At 36.8% G+C, this 15,547-nt stretch overlaps 1 protein-coding gene across 4 annotated transcripts in view; it reads right to left on the bottom strand.

The window, feature by feature from the left end:
• Positions 1–15,547, bottom strand: part of MCCC1 (methylcrotonyl-CoA carboxylase subunit 1) — a 65,144-nt gene that overhangs the window by 27,935 nt on the left and 21,662 nt on the right. For all 4 annotated transcript variants that reach the window (XM_077879810.1, XM_077879812.1, XM_077879813.1 and 1 more), the window contains 2 exons: positions 12,906–13,017; positions 10,792–10,873 (listed from right to left, as the gene is read on the bottom strand). In XM_077879810.1, coding sequence (XP_077735936.1) covers positions 10,792–10,873; positions 12,906–13,017 — 194 coding nt within the window. The remainder of the gene's footprint in view (positions 1–10,791; positions 10,874–12,905; positions 13,018–15,547) is intronic.

A 15,547-nucleotide genomic window follows, 5' to 3' on the forward strand; every position in this document is an offset into this window, starting at 1 on the left:
ACCATTCGAATGGTCCTCAAAAGAAAGCAGGGGTAGCCATCCTTATATCAGATAAACTAAAATTTACCCCGAAGACTGTAGTGAGAGATGAAGAGGGACACTATCTCATACTTAAAGGATCTATCCAACAAGAGGACTTAACAATCCTCAATATATATGCTCCGAATGTGGGAGCTGCCAAATATATAAATCAATTATTAGCCAAAGTGAAGAAATACTTAGATAATAATACACTTATACTTGGTGACTTCAATCTAGCTCTTTCTATACTCGATAGGTCTTCTAAGCACAACATCTCCAAAGAAACGAGAGCTTTAAATGATACACTGGACCAGATGGATATCACAGATATCTACAGAACTTTACATCCAAACTCAACTGAATACACATTCTTCTCAAGTGCACATGGAACTTTCTCCAGAATAGACCACATACTGGGTCACAAATCGGGTCTGAACCGATACCAAAAGATTGGGATCGTCCCCTGCATATTCTCAGACCATAATGTCTTGAAATTAGAACTAAATCACAACAAGAAGTTTGGAAGGACCTCAAACACGTGGAGGTTAAGGACCATCCAGCTAAAAGATAAAAGGGTCAACCAGGAAATTAAGGAAGAATTAAAAAGATGCATGGAAACTAATGAGAATGAAGATACAACCGTTCAAAATCTTTGGGATGCAGCAAAAGCAGTCCTAAGGGGGAAATACATCGCAATACAAGCATCCATTCAAAAACTGGAAAGAACTCAAATACAAAAGCTAACCTTACACCTAAGGAGCTAGAGAAAAAAACAGCAAATAGATCCTACACCCAGGAGAAGAAGAGTTAATAAAGATTCGAGCAGAACTCAACGAAATCGAGACCAGAACTGTGGAAAAGATCAACAGAACCAGGAGTTGGTTCTTTGAAAGAATAAGATAGATAAACCATTAGCCAGCCTTATTAAAAAGAAGAGAGAGAAGACTCAAATTAATAAAATCATGAATGAGAAAGGAGAGATCACTACCAACACCAAGGAAATACGAACGATTTTAAAAACATATTATGAACAGCTATAAATTAGGCAATCTAGAAGAAATGGACGCATTCCTAGAAAGCCACAAACTACCAAAACTGGAACAGGAAGAAATAGAAAACCTTAACAGGCCAATAACCAGGGAGGAAATTGAAGCAGTCATCAAAAACCTCCCAAGACACAAGAGTCCAGGGCCAGATGGCTTCCCAGGGGAATTTTATCAAACGTTTAAAGAAGAAACCATGCCTATTCTCCTAAAGCTGTTTGGAAAGATAGAAAGAGATAGAGTACTTCCAAATTCGTTCTATGAGGCCAGCATCACCTTAATTCCAAAACCAGACAAAGACCCCACCAAAAAGGAGAATTACAGACCAATATCCCTGATGAACATGGATGCAAAAATTCTCAACAAGATACTGGCCAATAGGATCCAACAATACATTAAGAAAATTATTCACCATGACCAAGTAGGATTTATCCCCGGGACACAAGGCTGGTTCAACACCCGTAAAACAATCAATGTGATTCATCATATCAGCAAGAGAAAAACCAAGAACCACATGATCCTCTCATTAGATGCAGAGAAAGCATTTGACAAAATACAGCATCCATTTCTGATCAAAACTCTTCAGAGTGTAGGGATAGAGGGAACATTCCTCAACATCTTAAAAGCCATCTACGAAAAGCCCACAGCAAATATCATTCTCAATAGGGAAGCACTGGGAGCCCTTCCCCTAAGATCAGGAACAAGACAGGGATGTCCACTCTCACCACTGCTATTCAACATAGTACTGGAAGTCCTAGCCTCAGCAATCAGACAACAAAAAGACATTAAAAAGGCAGTCAAATTGGCAAAGAAGAAGTGAAACTCTCCCTCTTCGCCAATGACACGATACTCTACATAGAAAACCCAAAAGTCTCCACCCCAAGATTGCTAGAACTCATACAGCAATTCAGTAGCATGGCAGGATACAAAATCAATGCCCAGAAATCAGTGGCATTTCTATACACTAACAATGAGACTGAAGAAAGAGAAATTAAGGAGTCAATCCCATTTACAATTGCACCCAAAAGCATAAGATACCTAGGAATAAACCTACCCAAAGAGGTAAAGGATCTATACCCTCAAAACTATAGAACACTTCTGAAAGAAATTGAGGAAGACACAAAGAGATGGAAAAATATTCCATGCTCATGGATTGGCAGAATTAATATTGTGAAAATGTCAATGTTACCCAGGGCAATTTACACGTTTAATGCAATCCCTATCAAAATACCATGGACTTTCTTCAGAGAGTTAGAACAAATTATTTTAAGATTTGTGTGGAATCAGAAAAGACCCCGAATAGCCAGGGGAATTTTAAAAAAGAAAACCATATCTGGGGGCATCACAATGCCAGATTTCAGGTTGTACTACAAAGCTGTGGTCATCAAGACAGTGTGGTACTGGCACACAAACAGACACACAGATCAATGGAACAGAATAGAGAACCCAGAAGTGGACCCTGAACTTTATGGTCAACTAATATTCGATAAAGGAGGAAAGACTATCCATTGGAAGAAAGACAGTCTCTTCAATAAATGGTGCTGGGAAAATTGGACATCCACATGCAGAAGAATGAAACTAGACCACTCTCTTTCACCATACACAAAGATAAACTCAAAATGGATGAAAGATTTAAATGTGAGACAAGATTCCATCAAAATCCTACAGAAGAACACAGGCAACACCCTTTTTGAATTCGGCCACAGTAACTTCTTGCAAGATACATCCACGAAGGCAAAAGAAACAAAAGCAAAAATGAACTATTGGGACTTCATGAAGATAAGAAGCTTTTGCACAGCAAAGGATACAGTCAACAAAACTAAAACACAACCTACAGAATGGGAGAAGATATTTGCAAATGACATATCAGATAAAGGGCTAGTTTCCAAGATCTATAAAGAACTTATTAAACTCAACACCAAAGAAACAAACAATCCAATCATGAAATGGGCAAAAGACATGAAGAGAAATCTCACAGAGGAAGACATAGACATGGCCAACATGCATATGAGAAAATGCTCTGCATCACTTGCCATCAGGGAAATACAAATCAAAACTACAATGAGATACCACCTCACACCAGTGAGAATGGGGAAAATTAACAAGGCAGGAAACAACAAATGTTGGAGAGGATGCGGAGAAAAGGGATCCCTCTTACACTGTTGGTGGGAATGTGAACTGGTGCAGCCACTCTGGAAAACTGTGTGGAGGTTCCTCAAAGAGTTAAAAATAGACCTGCCCTACGACCCAGCAATTGCACTGTTGGGGATTTACCCCAAAGATACAGATGCAATGAAATGCCGGGACACCTGCACCCCGATGTTTATAGCAGCAATGGCCACAATAGCCAAACTGTGGAAGGAGCCTCGGTGTCCATCGAAAGATGAGTGGATAAAGAAGATGTGGTTTATGTATACAATGGAATATTACTCAGCTATTAGAAATGACAAATACCCACCATTTGCTTCATCGTGGATGGAACTGGAGGGTATTATGCTGAGTGAAGTAAGTCAGTCGGAGAAGGACAAACATTATATATTCTCATTCTTGTGGGGAATATAAATAACAGTGAAAGGGAATATAAGGGAAGGGAGAAGAAATGTGTGGGAAATATCAGAAAGGGAGACAGAACGTAAAGACTGCTAACTCTGGGAAACGAACTAGGGGTGGTAGAAGGGGAGGAGGGCGGTGGGTGGGAGTAATGGGTGACGGGCACTGGGGGTTATTCTGTATGTTAGTAAATTGAACACCAATAAAAAATAAATTAAAAAAAAAGAAATTAGAGAGTCAAATCACATCAACATTTAATGCTGCCTTCATTCAATGGTAAACATTTTGCAGTTTGTGAAGAGAATATCTCACATTTTGCAGCAGCAAATGATTCTTAATTAAAAAATAGGGAGCCACATGAAATCTCGCAATAGAAAAGCATGCTCAGGGTTTTGAGCAAATAGTAAGTCCAAGTTATGAGTAGTGTCAGCTGTTGCAGCAATGAGAACATGGTTGGGCCATGTGTTTTGGCTTCAGGGCACAAAGACCCCTGGAACCTCACGTTCTCACATTCCATCTCACTCTAATCCAGTAGAAAAAATACAACATTTTTTCCTCCTGATTGTTGGAGGTTTCCTTTAAAAGTCCTTTTGCTGGTGACCCACTAGAAGATTGCTTAGCAACTAAATCTTCATCTTTCCCAATTTTATTAAGGTATCATTTCATATAATAAAATGTATCTGTTTTAGGTGTAGGGAAGTATCTTGAGTTTCAGAAATTGAATAGAGTGATAAAACCACTACTACCACCACGAAAATGCAAAATATTTCCATTATCCAAGATGTTCCCTTGTTCTCCTTTGCAGTCAGTCCCTTCCCCAGGTCATTGGGCTCCAGGCAGCCATACTTTTTTCTAGTATGTTACATAAATGAAATCATATACTATGCAGTGTTTTGTGTTTGAGTTTTGTTTCACTTAGCTGAAAGTTAGTTCCTTATAACTTAAGACTGTTTTTCAAACTGTGGGTCATAACCCATTAGTGGCTTGTAAAAATTCAGTGAAGACTTCCAGTTTCTGGCCCATAAGAAACTAAGAAGTCACCATTCTACCCTGACAAGAGTAAAAAGCCAAATAAACTGAAAAATCAACAATTTTTCTCAGATCCATTGGAGGTATGAGGTCACAGGGCAAACTGCTGCACCACCACCACCACCACCACCACCACCACCACCACCCCCGCCCCAATTAAGAGAGACAGACAGGCAAATAGAGAGTCACAACTTACTGGAACAGAGACCCATGAACAAAACTTCTTAGGGAACAAGTACCAGACAGAAAAACTGGGTTACAACTAATATGTTGCTAGTTGCTCAGTGTGGAAAACTGTGAGCATTATAAACTCCAAGGACAGCCTCCTCAAACTTTTGTGTTTAGCTCCAGAAGCTCTAATAGGTCCTTACAGTGAATACTGGAAAAAAATCCCCTTGAGTCTCTAGCAGTGAAAGGAGAAAAGGAACCATTTGAAGTAAACCAAGTTCTGTTCTTTTTTTTTTTAAAGATTTTATTTATTTATTCATGAGAGACACAAAGAGAGAGAGAGAGAGAGAGAGAGAGAGAGGCAGAGACACAGACAGCAGGAGAAGCAGGCTTCACATAGGGAGCCCGAAATGGGACTCGATCCCGGGTCTCTAGGATCACGCCCTGGGCCAAAGGCAGCACTAAACCGCTGAGCCACCCGGGCTACCACCAAAGTTCTGTTCTAAACAAGATTTGTCCATATTTTACTAAAGTCTAAACTACAAGGGTTTCATTAGAGCCTAATTAACATAACTGGAGGAAGGGAAATATACAACTCCAGCCACCCTGTCCCCCATAAGTGAATAAATCAGTGAATAAGCAAAAAACAAACTGAGATGCACTGGTGAAATTCACAGTTCACGGCACAAGCTCACCAAAAAATGTAGACATAATCATACAACTACAAAACACTTCATCTTCCCCACACCTAATCACCACATGACTAAAGACCTCTTTACCATGGTTCTTTGTACCTGGTACCTCAGGTCTGGCTATTGAGAAAAAAATCACAAGGCATAAGAGGCAATAAACACAGTTTATTAAAGAAACTGAATAAACATCAGAACCTGACTCAGATATGACAGAAATGTTGGAATAATCAGACCAAGAACTTAAAAACATTTTGATTAGTACACTAAGAGCTTTAATGGAAAAACTAGACACATGCAAGAACCCACATGGATAATATAAATAAAAACATAGAAATTCAAATAAATGATTTCAAAGAATCAAAAAGAAATGTTAGAGATCAAAGCACTGTGATAGAAATGAAGAATGCCTTTGGTCGGCTCATTGGTAGACGGGACACAGTTAAGGCAAGAATCTCTGAGCTTGAGGATATGACAACAGAAACTTCCAAAACTAAAGGCAAAGACAGACAGACTGAAAAAAACAAAGCAAAATATCCAAGAACTGTGGACAACTAGAAAAGGTGTAACATATGCATAAACAAACAAACAAAAGTTGAGAGAATTTATTGGCAGTAGATCTATCTTGCAAGAAATGTTCTTTAGAGAGGAGGACAATGACATAGGTCAATACTTCAAAAAGACATAACCTTAACGGGTATATACCTAAGAAGAGAGTGTCAGAATACATGGAATAAAAACTGAAAACTGCAAATAGATGAATCTATTAAAACAGCTGGAGATTTTAACACCCCTCTATCAGAAATGGACAAATCTAGCAGGCAGATAAGTAAGGACATAGTTGAACTCCATAGCATCATCAATAAATTGGATATACTCAGTGTCTATAGACTACTTTATCCAACAATACTGGATTACATATTCTCAAATTCACATGGAACACTCACCAAGACAGACCATATTCAGAGTCACAGAAAAGACTTTAACAAATTTGAAAGAATAGATATCATAAAATGTTTGCCAAGACCAAATTTTTTTTTTTTTCAGGACCACAATTAAATTAAAAATCAATTGAACCAGAAATCAGTAACAAAAAGATAGCTGGGAAAAAAATCCCCAAATACTTGCAGCCTAAATAACACAGTACCAAGTAACACATAAGACAAAGAAGAAATCCCAAGTGAAGCTTAAAAATACTTTAAACTAAATGAAAATAGAAATACAACTTTCCAAAATTTGTGGGATGCCCTGAAAGCAATGCTTGGAGGGAAAAGGGAAATTTATAGCACTTAATCCATATATTTGAAGAGAAGAAAGATCTAAAATTAAGCTTCCATTTTAGGAAACTAGAAAAAGAACAGCAAATTAATTCCAAAGTAAGCAAGAGAGAAGAAATAATAAAGTAGAAATCTATAGAAAAAACAAATAAAACCAGAAATTGGTTTTTTGAAAAGATCAGTTACATACATAAGCCTCTAGTCAAGTTGTTTAAGAAAAAAAAGAGAGAAGAGACAAATTATTAATATCAGAAATGAAAGAAGAGAAATTACTATGGCTCTTATGGTTAATAGATATTAAAAGCATATTATGAACAACTCTATGCCCATAAATTTGATAACCTGGATGAAACAGACCAACTCCTTGAAAGACACAATCTGCCAAAAGTCACACAAGAGAAAATCACTCCGAAACAATCTGAATAGGCCTATATCTACTAAGGAAGTTGAAATAATCATTAATAACTTCCAAAACCTCCAAAATAGAGGTTCACTGGTGAGTTCTACCAAACACTGAAAGTAGAATTTATACCAATTTGCTATAATCTCTTTGAGAACACAGAAGACAGACTGTTTCTTAACTCATTTTATGAGATCAGCATTACCTTAATATTAAAACCAGAGAAAGATATTACAAAAAAACTAAACTACAAATCAATATCTCTTATAAACATGGATGCAATAATCCTCAACAAAAATGTTAGCAAAGCAAAAATAACAATGTATAAAAATAAGCATATACCATGACCAAGTGGGACTTATCCCAGGTATGCAAGGCTGGTTCAACATTTGAAAATCAATTAATGTAATCCATCACATCAACAAGCTAAAGAATAACCCTATGACTGTAATAATAGATGCAGAACAACACCGGATAAAATTCAGTACCTAATTATAATAAAAACTCTCAACAAATTAGGAATACAAAGGAACTTCCTAATTTGATAAAGGAGATTTACAAAAACACATAGCTAACATTGTATTTAATGGTGAGAAACTAGAAGATTTCACACCAAGATAAGAAATAAGGGAAGGACATCCACTCTCACCACTCCTTTTCAACATTATACTAGAAGCCCTAGAAATGCAATAAGACAAGAAAAGGAAAAGGTATAGAGATTGGGAAGGAAGAAATGAAACTGTCTAATCACAGATGACTTGTCTATGTAGAAAAATCCAAAAGAATTTACCAAAGAAACCTTCTGGAACTAATAAGTGATCATAATAAGCTTGCAGGATATATGGGACGCCTGGGTGGCTCAGTGGTTAAGCGTCTGCCTTTGGCTCAGGGCATGATCCTGGAGTCCTGGAATCGAGTCCCACATCAGGCTCCCTGCATGGAGCCTACTTTTGCCTCAGCCTTTGTCTCTGCCTCTCATGAAAAAATAAATAAAATCTTAAAAAAAAAAAAAAAGGTTAATATACAAAAGTCAACTGTTTTCCTATATACCTATGATGAACAAGTAGAATTTGAAATTAAAAACACAATACCATCTATACAAGCACCTCCAAAATGAAATAGGTATAAATCTAACAAAAGATGTATAAGATCCATATGAGGAAATTACAAAACTGATGAAAGAAGTCAAGGAAGAACAAAATGGAGAGATATTCCATGTTCATGGATAGGAAGACTCAACATTGTCAAGATGTGAGTTCTCCCAACTTACTGTATAGAGACAACACAATTCCAATTAAAATCCCAGCAAGTTATTTTGTGAATATCAAAAAACTGATTCTAGTGTTTTATAGGGAGAGGCAAAAGACTCAGAATAGGCAATTCAATATTGAAGGAGAATTACAAAGTTGGAGGATGGACACTATCTGAGTTCAAGATTTACTATAAAGCTACAGTATTCAAAATACTGAAATACTGGAGAAAGAACAAATAGATCAATGGAAGAGAGCAGGTAGTCCAGAAATAGTCCCATATAAATATAGCCAATTGATCTCTGACAAAGGAGCAAAGGCAATACAATGGAGCAAAGACAGTCTTTTAAAAAAATGGTGCTAGAATAACTCTATGTCTACACACATACACACACACAATCTACACACAAATCTTACACTTTCAGAAAAATTAACTTAAAAAGGACCATAGACCAAATTTGGAACATAAAACTATAAAATTCCTAGAAGATAGCAGGAGAAAATCTACATGACCTTGAGTATGGTAATGCCTTTTTAGATACAACAAGAAAGCATACAAAATTATGCCAACAAAAAAGGCATAATTCATTAAATAATTGATAAGGCAGGCTTTACTACATTTAAAAAACTTATGCTCTGCAAAAGATAATGTCAAGAGAATGAGAAGACAAACCACAGATTGTGAGAAAATATTTGCAAAAGATACCTCTGTAAAGGACTATGGTCCAAATTGTACTAAGAATTCTTAAAACTCAATAATAAGAAAAAGCAAACAAACCAATTTAAAAAGTGGGCAAAACACCTGAACAGACCTCACTAAAGAAGAAACACAGATGGTAAGTAAGCATATGAGAAGATGCTCCACTCATCATATTAAGGAAATACAAATTAAAATGAGATACCACTGCACACCTATTAGAATGGAACATGGATAATACCAAATGCTAGTGAAGATATAAAGCAACAGGAACTCTCATACATTGCTGGTGGAAATGCAAAATGTTACAGTCACTCTGGAAGAAAGTTTGGCAGTTTCTTACAAAACTAAGCATACTCTTGCCATATGATCCAGTGATCAATTTCTTGGTGTTTAGTAAATAAATTGAAACTATGTCCACAGAGAACTCTGCACACAGATTTTTATAATAGTTTTGTTTGTAACTGCCAAACCTAGAAAGCAATCAAGATGTCCTTCAGTAGGTGACCAGATAAATTGTGGTACATCTAGGAAATGGAGTACACTATTCAACACTAAACAGAAATGATCAAGCCATGAGAGAACATGGAGGAAGCTTAAATGCATATTACTAAGTGAAAGAAGCCAATCTGAAAGGTCTACACACTGTATGAAAAGGCAGAACTATGGAGGCAACAGAAAGATCAGTGACTGTCAGGAGTTAAAGACAGGAAGGGAAAAGAGCAGAGCACAGAGGATATTTAGGGCACTGAAAGGACTCTGGGAGCACCTGGGTGGCTTAGTCAGTTGGGTGTCTGCCTTCTGCTCAGGTCATGATCCTCAACAATCTGGCCTGCATTGAGCTCCCTGCTCACAGAGAATCTGCTTCTCCCTCTGACTCCCCCGCTACCTTCTAGTGCTCACCTTCTCTCTCAAGTAAATAAAATCTTAAAAAAAGTACTCATATGATACAATGGTGGATTCATGTCATTATACATTTCTCTAAATGTATACTGTGCAACAATGTCAGTAGTACATACAATATCAAGAGTGAACCCTAATGTAAATGATAGATTATGGGTGATAAGGATGTATCACTGTAGGTTTGCTGATTGTAACAAATGAACCCCTCTGGTCTGGGATGCTGATAGTTGGGGAGGCTGTGCAAGTGTGGAGATAGGCAATATGGGAACTCTCTGTACTTTCTGCTCCATGGTTTATTTTATTTTATTTATTTATTTTTTTAAAGACTTTATTTATTCATAGAGATGCGGGGGGAGGGGGGAGGCAGAGAGAGAAGCAGGCTCCACGCAGAGAGCCCAACGTGGGACTCGATCTAGGGTCTCCAGGATCATGCCCTGGGCTGCAGACGGCGCTAAACCACTGTGCCATGGGGGCTGCCCTCCATGGTTTATTTTAGATAAAATGGTTTTATTTTAAAATGGGATAGAAAATATCAAATAGCATTACACATAACTAGGGTTAAGTACTGTTTAGTGATTTTTTTTCCCAAGTATGTATAGAAACATAAATACTTATGTGTATATACTGGGTCTCAAAATGTATTTCTTAATGTGGATATAATTGGTTTGAAAGCCAGTGATTTAAAAGTTGTATATTTCTTTTGCCTTCTGAACATAAATAAATGATTATTTCTTTTCCTCTATACAAAGTAAATCTTAGCATACCTGCTCCAACATAATTTACAGCTTTAGCAGCTCTGACTGCAGCTTCTCCAAGCTTCTTTCTTACATCAGGTTTAATGCCAGGCTATGAAAAAATATTCAAAATAAATTTCCATTAGTACTTTGCCCTACTAACTAATTTCCTACTACTAATTTGCCTACTACTAATTTCCCTTAACATCTGATACTGCATTTCTAGATATCAAATAGTACCTTAAAGGGAAAGGATAAACAGTTAATGCTAAACATTTCATCAAGAAATATGTCCTACACCACAGTCAACTGTCCCTAAGCCAAAGTTTAGTGGTTCTGTTAATTTCCATAAACTGTAGATATTATTCAGCATAATGATCTATCTCCTTTGTACCTAAATAAGAATTTTCAGGACTATATATCCAACTATATGTATCAATATGAAAATTTTGAATGATTCCTATTTTGTTTAAAGATGGTAGAGCAATCTGGGCCATGTGTCCAATGTGTCCATGTTATTCCAATGTATCTTGGAATAATGGTAAACCTTAAGATTCCAAGTTAATAAGAAAGGTTCATTAAAAGAAAAGTAGATTAAAAAGTAGGAAAAGGTTTTCTAGCATTTTAAAACAGTGCCCTATAGACATATATTTACATAATCATTGCTTCAAAATAAGGCTTTACTGAAACTACTGTTGATATTTACTTTGAACAATATAATTTACTCTGTAACAGAAATTAAAATTTGAATAGATGAGAACAACAAACTGATTAGCCAGAAACCCCAGATACCTGACTTTTTAGAAGTACCTACTGAAAAAAAAAAAAAAAAAAAGTACAAAACCCCAGACAAGAAAGAGGCCTATGGCAGTAGTAGGCTCAAAAGAAATATAAATCCAGGGATGCCTGGGTGGCTCAGCGGTTTAGCGCCTGCCTTCGGCCCAGGGCGTGATCCTGGAGTCCCAGATTGAGTCCACGTCAGGCTCCTTGCATGAAGCCTGCTTCTCCCTCTGCCTGTGTCTCTGCCTCTCTCTCTCTCTGTCTCTCATGAATAAATAAATAAAATCCTTAATAAAAAAGAAAGAAATGTAAATCTAAAAAGAGGTAATTACAGGAGTAAGATTTGACTTAAAGGACAACCTAACCAATCAACGTAGACCCAAAGAGATGTAAACAATTAATTTCAAGGGGGCAAACATTGCCAAATATGAGCAAATCTCTCTCCTCTACAATAAACCTCAATGGCAGGAAGATGACTAATATATTTGAGGGATACCTGAAATAGTTAAAATAAAAGAATCTTTATAAAAAATACATTCAACGAATCAGGCTAATGCATTCCTCAAATATTCCCATTAAGTACAATTTAAAATCTACATGGAAATATTATACAATTGCTCACTCCAAGTCAGATACAGATCTTGTTCAATCTACAGTGGGCTTATGTCCAGATAAACCCATCATAAGTTGAAAATACTGGTAGTTGAAAATGCATTTAAATACATGTAACCTACTAAACCTAACTTAGCCTAGTCTACCTCACATGTGCTCAGAACATTTACATTAGCCTACAATTGGGCAGAGTCCTATAATATAAGGGCTGAATATCTCACATAATTTGTTGAATACTGAGTTCAGAGAGTCTAAGAACACATACTGTTAAGAATGATTTTAAGCGTATCAGTTGTTTACCCTCCAGACTATGTGGCTAACTGGGAGCTGGGGTCACAGCTGCTGCCCAGGAGAGTATCATACCATTTATAGAGCCCAGGAAAAGATCAAAATTCAAAATTCGAAGTATTTCTACTATGTATCACTTTTACACCACCATAAAGCCAATAAATTCTAAGTTGAACCATCGTGAAGTCAGGGACAGCCTGTACTTGGATCAGAGTAGATTTTCCTAGATATCATCCAGAAGGATCATGGCCCGATTGTGCCCTTAGCATGGTAACTTGAGAATACCAAGCCCCTCCTCATTGCCAAGGCTTCACTAGGGCTTTATCATTATATTACTACTGGGAAGCAGTTATTCAGCAGGACTTTGGAGGAGACACTAACTTCACAGATTTCTGATTTGAAAATAAGAGTGATTCAGGTTTACCCTACAGAAAAGCTTGCAAATTTCATTATAAGGTCCTTACCCCTGGGGCTTCCTCAATGATCTTCTGATGTCTCCTCTGTACACTACAGTCTCTTTCAAACAAGTACACAGCGTTGCCATGATAGTCACCAAACACCTGGACTTCTACATGCCTATTTAAAAACCCAATGAAAAAGTTTCCATTTGTAGAATAAACATTCTAGAAAAAAAACCTACATATATGAAGTAACTAGGAAATAAGACATAGGAGACTATACTTATGACCTCAGAGGAGGGGCAAGTCACAAGTACAAATGGGCAAGGAAAACACGGATAAATCTCACACCAAAATTACAAATTACAGTCACATTTCATGTATTCTTGAAAAGCCAATGAAAACTTTTTTATGATCAGAGGATTTTTATTTAATTTTTTATTATTTTCTTGATGATTTATTCATTTACTTTTGAAAGCAAGAGTGCGAGAGAGAGAAACAGCAAGTAGAGGGTGGGGCAGAGGGAGATAGAGAATCTCAATCTCCCGGCTGAGCATGGAGCCCAACATGAGCTCAATCCCAGGACCCTGAAATCATGCCCTGAGCTGAAATCAAGAGTTGGCTGCTTCATCAACTGAGCCACCCAGGTGCCCCATGATCAGGGCAATTTTAAAAATCATCCTTATGGTCAGCTTTTATAAACTAAGGCAGACTAAAAATTACAATGGCTTATCCATAAGAAGGTTAAGAAATAAATTCATATGGATCATTAATTTTTTTAAAAATATTACTAATATTATATCATAAAAAGTCATTTTAATGTTGAATGTAACAGAGTAAAATTATGAGAAATAATATTAAGAGTAAATCCACATAACACTTAGGAAAATAAGGGTAAACAAACCATTTGGTGAACATGAAAGCATTCTTCTTGGTAGGTTTATTCTGATATGTTCACTCTGTAGTTCACCTCACATATTCACCACTATGATGGAGAAATGAGTGACCAGCAAAAGTTTTTTCTGTTGATTTTTTAAAAATAAAAATTGTCAAAAGACAAAATAATAACAACGTGGGACCGTGAGGGGTTTTTCACTATCAAGCTAGTCCATACTCAGACTCCAGTAATGTATCATAATCCCCAGTGTTCCTGTCAGTTTATGGCACCAGTGGCTTCTGCCACAGGCAAGCGGATCCCAGCTATGATTCACTGTGTACACATGCTGTTCGGATTTCAGGGTCATGGTTTGCCCTGCAGGCCCCATTCTCTAATAGGTCTAAAAATTCACTGACTTTCATTTTGCTCTGATTTTTACTTACTTTTTGGATGTGAGTGACAACTTCCTAGCTCTTTGCATCTTGGAACTAAGTGGTTTGTTTTTCAAATTCCAATTGTAAAATCACTTCCACTGACATTCCCTTATCTGTTAGCTCTCCAAGGAAGGAGACAGAAGAACAGAAATTCTCGGTTCTGAAAGGAACACCTACTAGAAACACAACACAGCTCTTTTCTGAGTTCTCAGAAGTTGGAAACACTTATTCCTTTGGCAGCTTACAAGGGAAGCTTTTTGAGGATCTGTGTTCTGTTATGATTTCTGTAGTGATCATATTGCTCTTGTTATTTTCCTCTTTCTGACTAATCCTTTTTCTGTGCTACTTTATCTAACTTGGAGATTCTGCAGCACACTGTCTGAGAACCAGGAGGTGCACCAAATCCCAGCTGTTCCCGTTCAGCCACTGCTGGGATCTGGCTAGAGAGACAGATACAGTTGGAGTCTACCAAGACGGCCTTGATATTTTCTAAGAGTTCTACAGTTTTTATTTTCCTATTTGCATTTTTAATCCATCTAGAATATATATTGAGTTCGAAGTAAGAAAGGAATCTGATTTCTTTTTTTATCCTCCAAAATAGTACACTTTGAAGACTGTTTGCTAGCCCAGCCTTCCATATAAGCTCAATAGTTCTGAGCAGATTTATAAAACATCTTCATATGGCCTTTTCTGAGTTACAAGCAGCACCTTGACAATCTTCTGACACTCCATTAACTCAACAGGTAATTATTTAGCAACATACAAAACAGCGTAATTATGACATTAAAATGTCATATTACTAGAAAATACAAAATGAATATATACAGAAATACTATTACTTGTATTAGGAGAATGAGATTATGAGTGACTTTGTTTTCCATCTTCTGTATTTTCCACACTTGTAATGTATTTATATTACTTCTATATTTCAAAAGATATCATTGTTGATGCTTGTCATGAAGAAAGTAGCATGCCAGGTGATATACAGGGGAAAATTAAAGTAAATGTACTACCAGGTCTTTGATTCCTGGGAGTCCTAGCTATCGGGCAAACAAATTACAATGTGAGGTAATATATAGCTAACGTTCCACATGTAAATAATTTACATCTTCAAAAAAATCTATGAAACAAGAAACTTTTATAGTCAAGATCTTATTTTAAGCAATACATATAAAAAATTGCAGAAAATGAAAAAATTTGAAATTCACATGGCATTTGTTACAGTGGTACCTAGAAAAGCAGTTTAGTAGTAGCTTAGAGTGTGAATTCTGAATTCAAATCCCAATTTTACCACTTCCCAGCTGGGAGACTTCAAGCAAGTCATATGACCACTCTGTTCCTCAGGGTCTTAAGCTGTAAAATGGGAATAGGGCCTATCTACAGGATTGTTACAGGAA

The sequence above is a fragment of the Canis aureus genome, chromosome 31 (assembly GCF_053574225.1).
Source record: "Canis aureus isolate CA01 chromosome 31, VMU_Caureus_v.1.0, whole genome shotgun sequence".
NCBI lineage: Eukaryota > Metazoa > Chordata > Mammalia > Carnivora > Canidae > Canis > Canis aureus.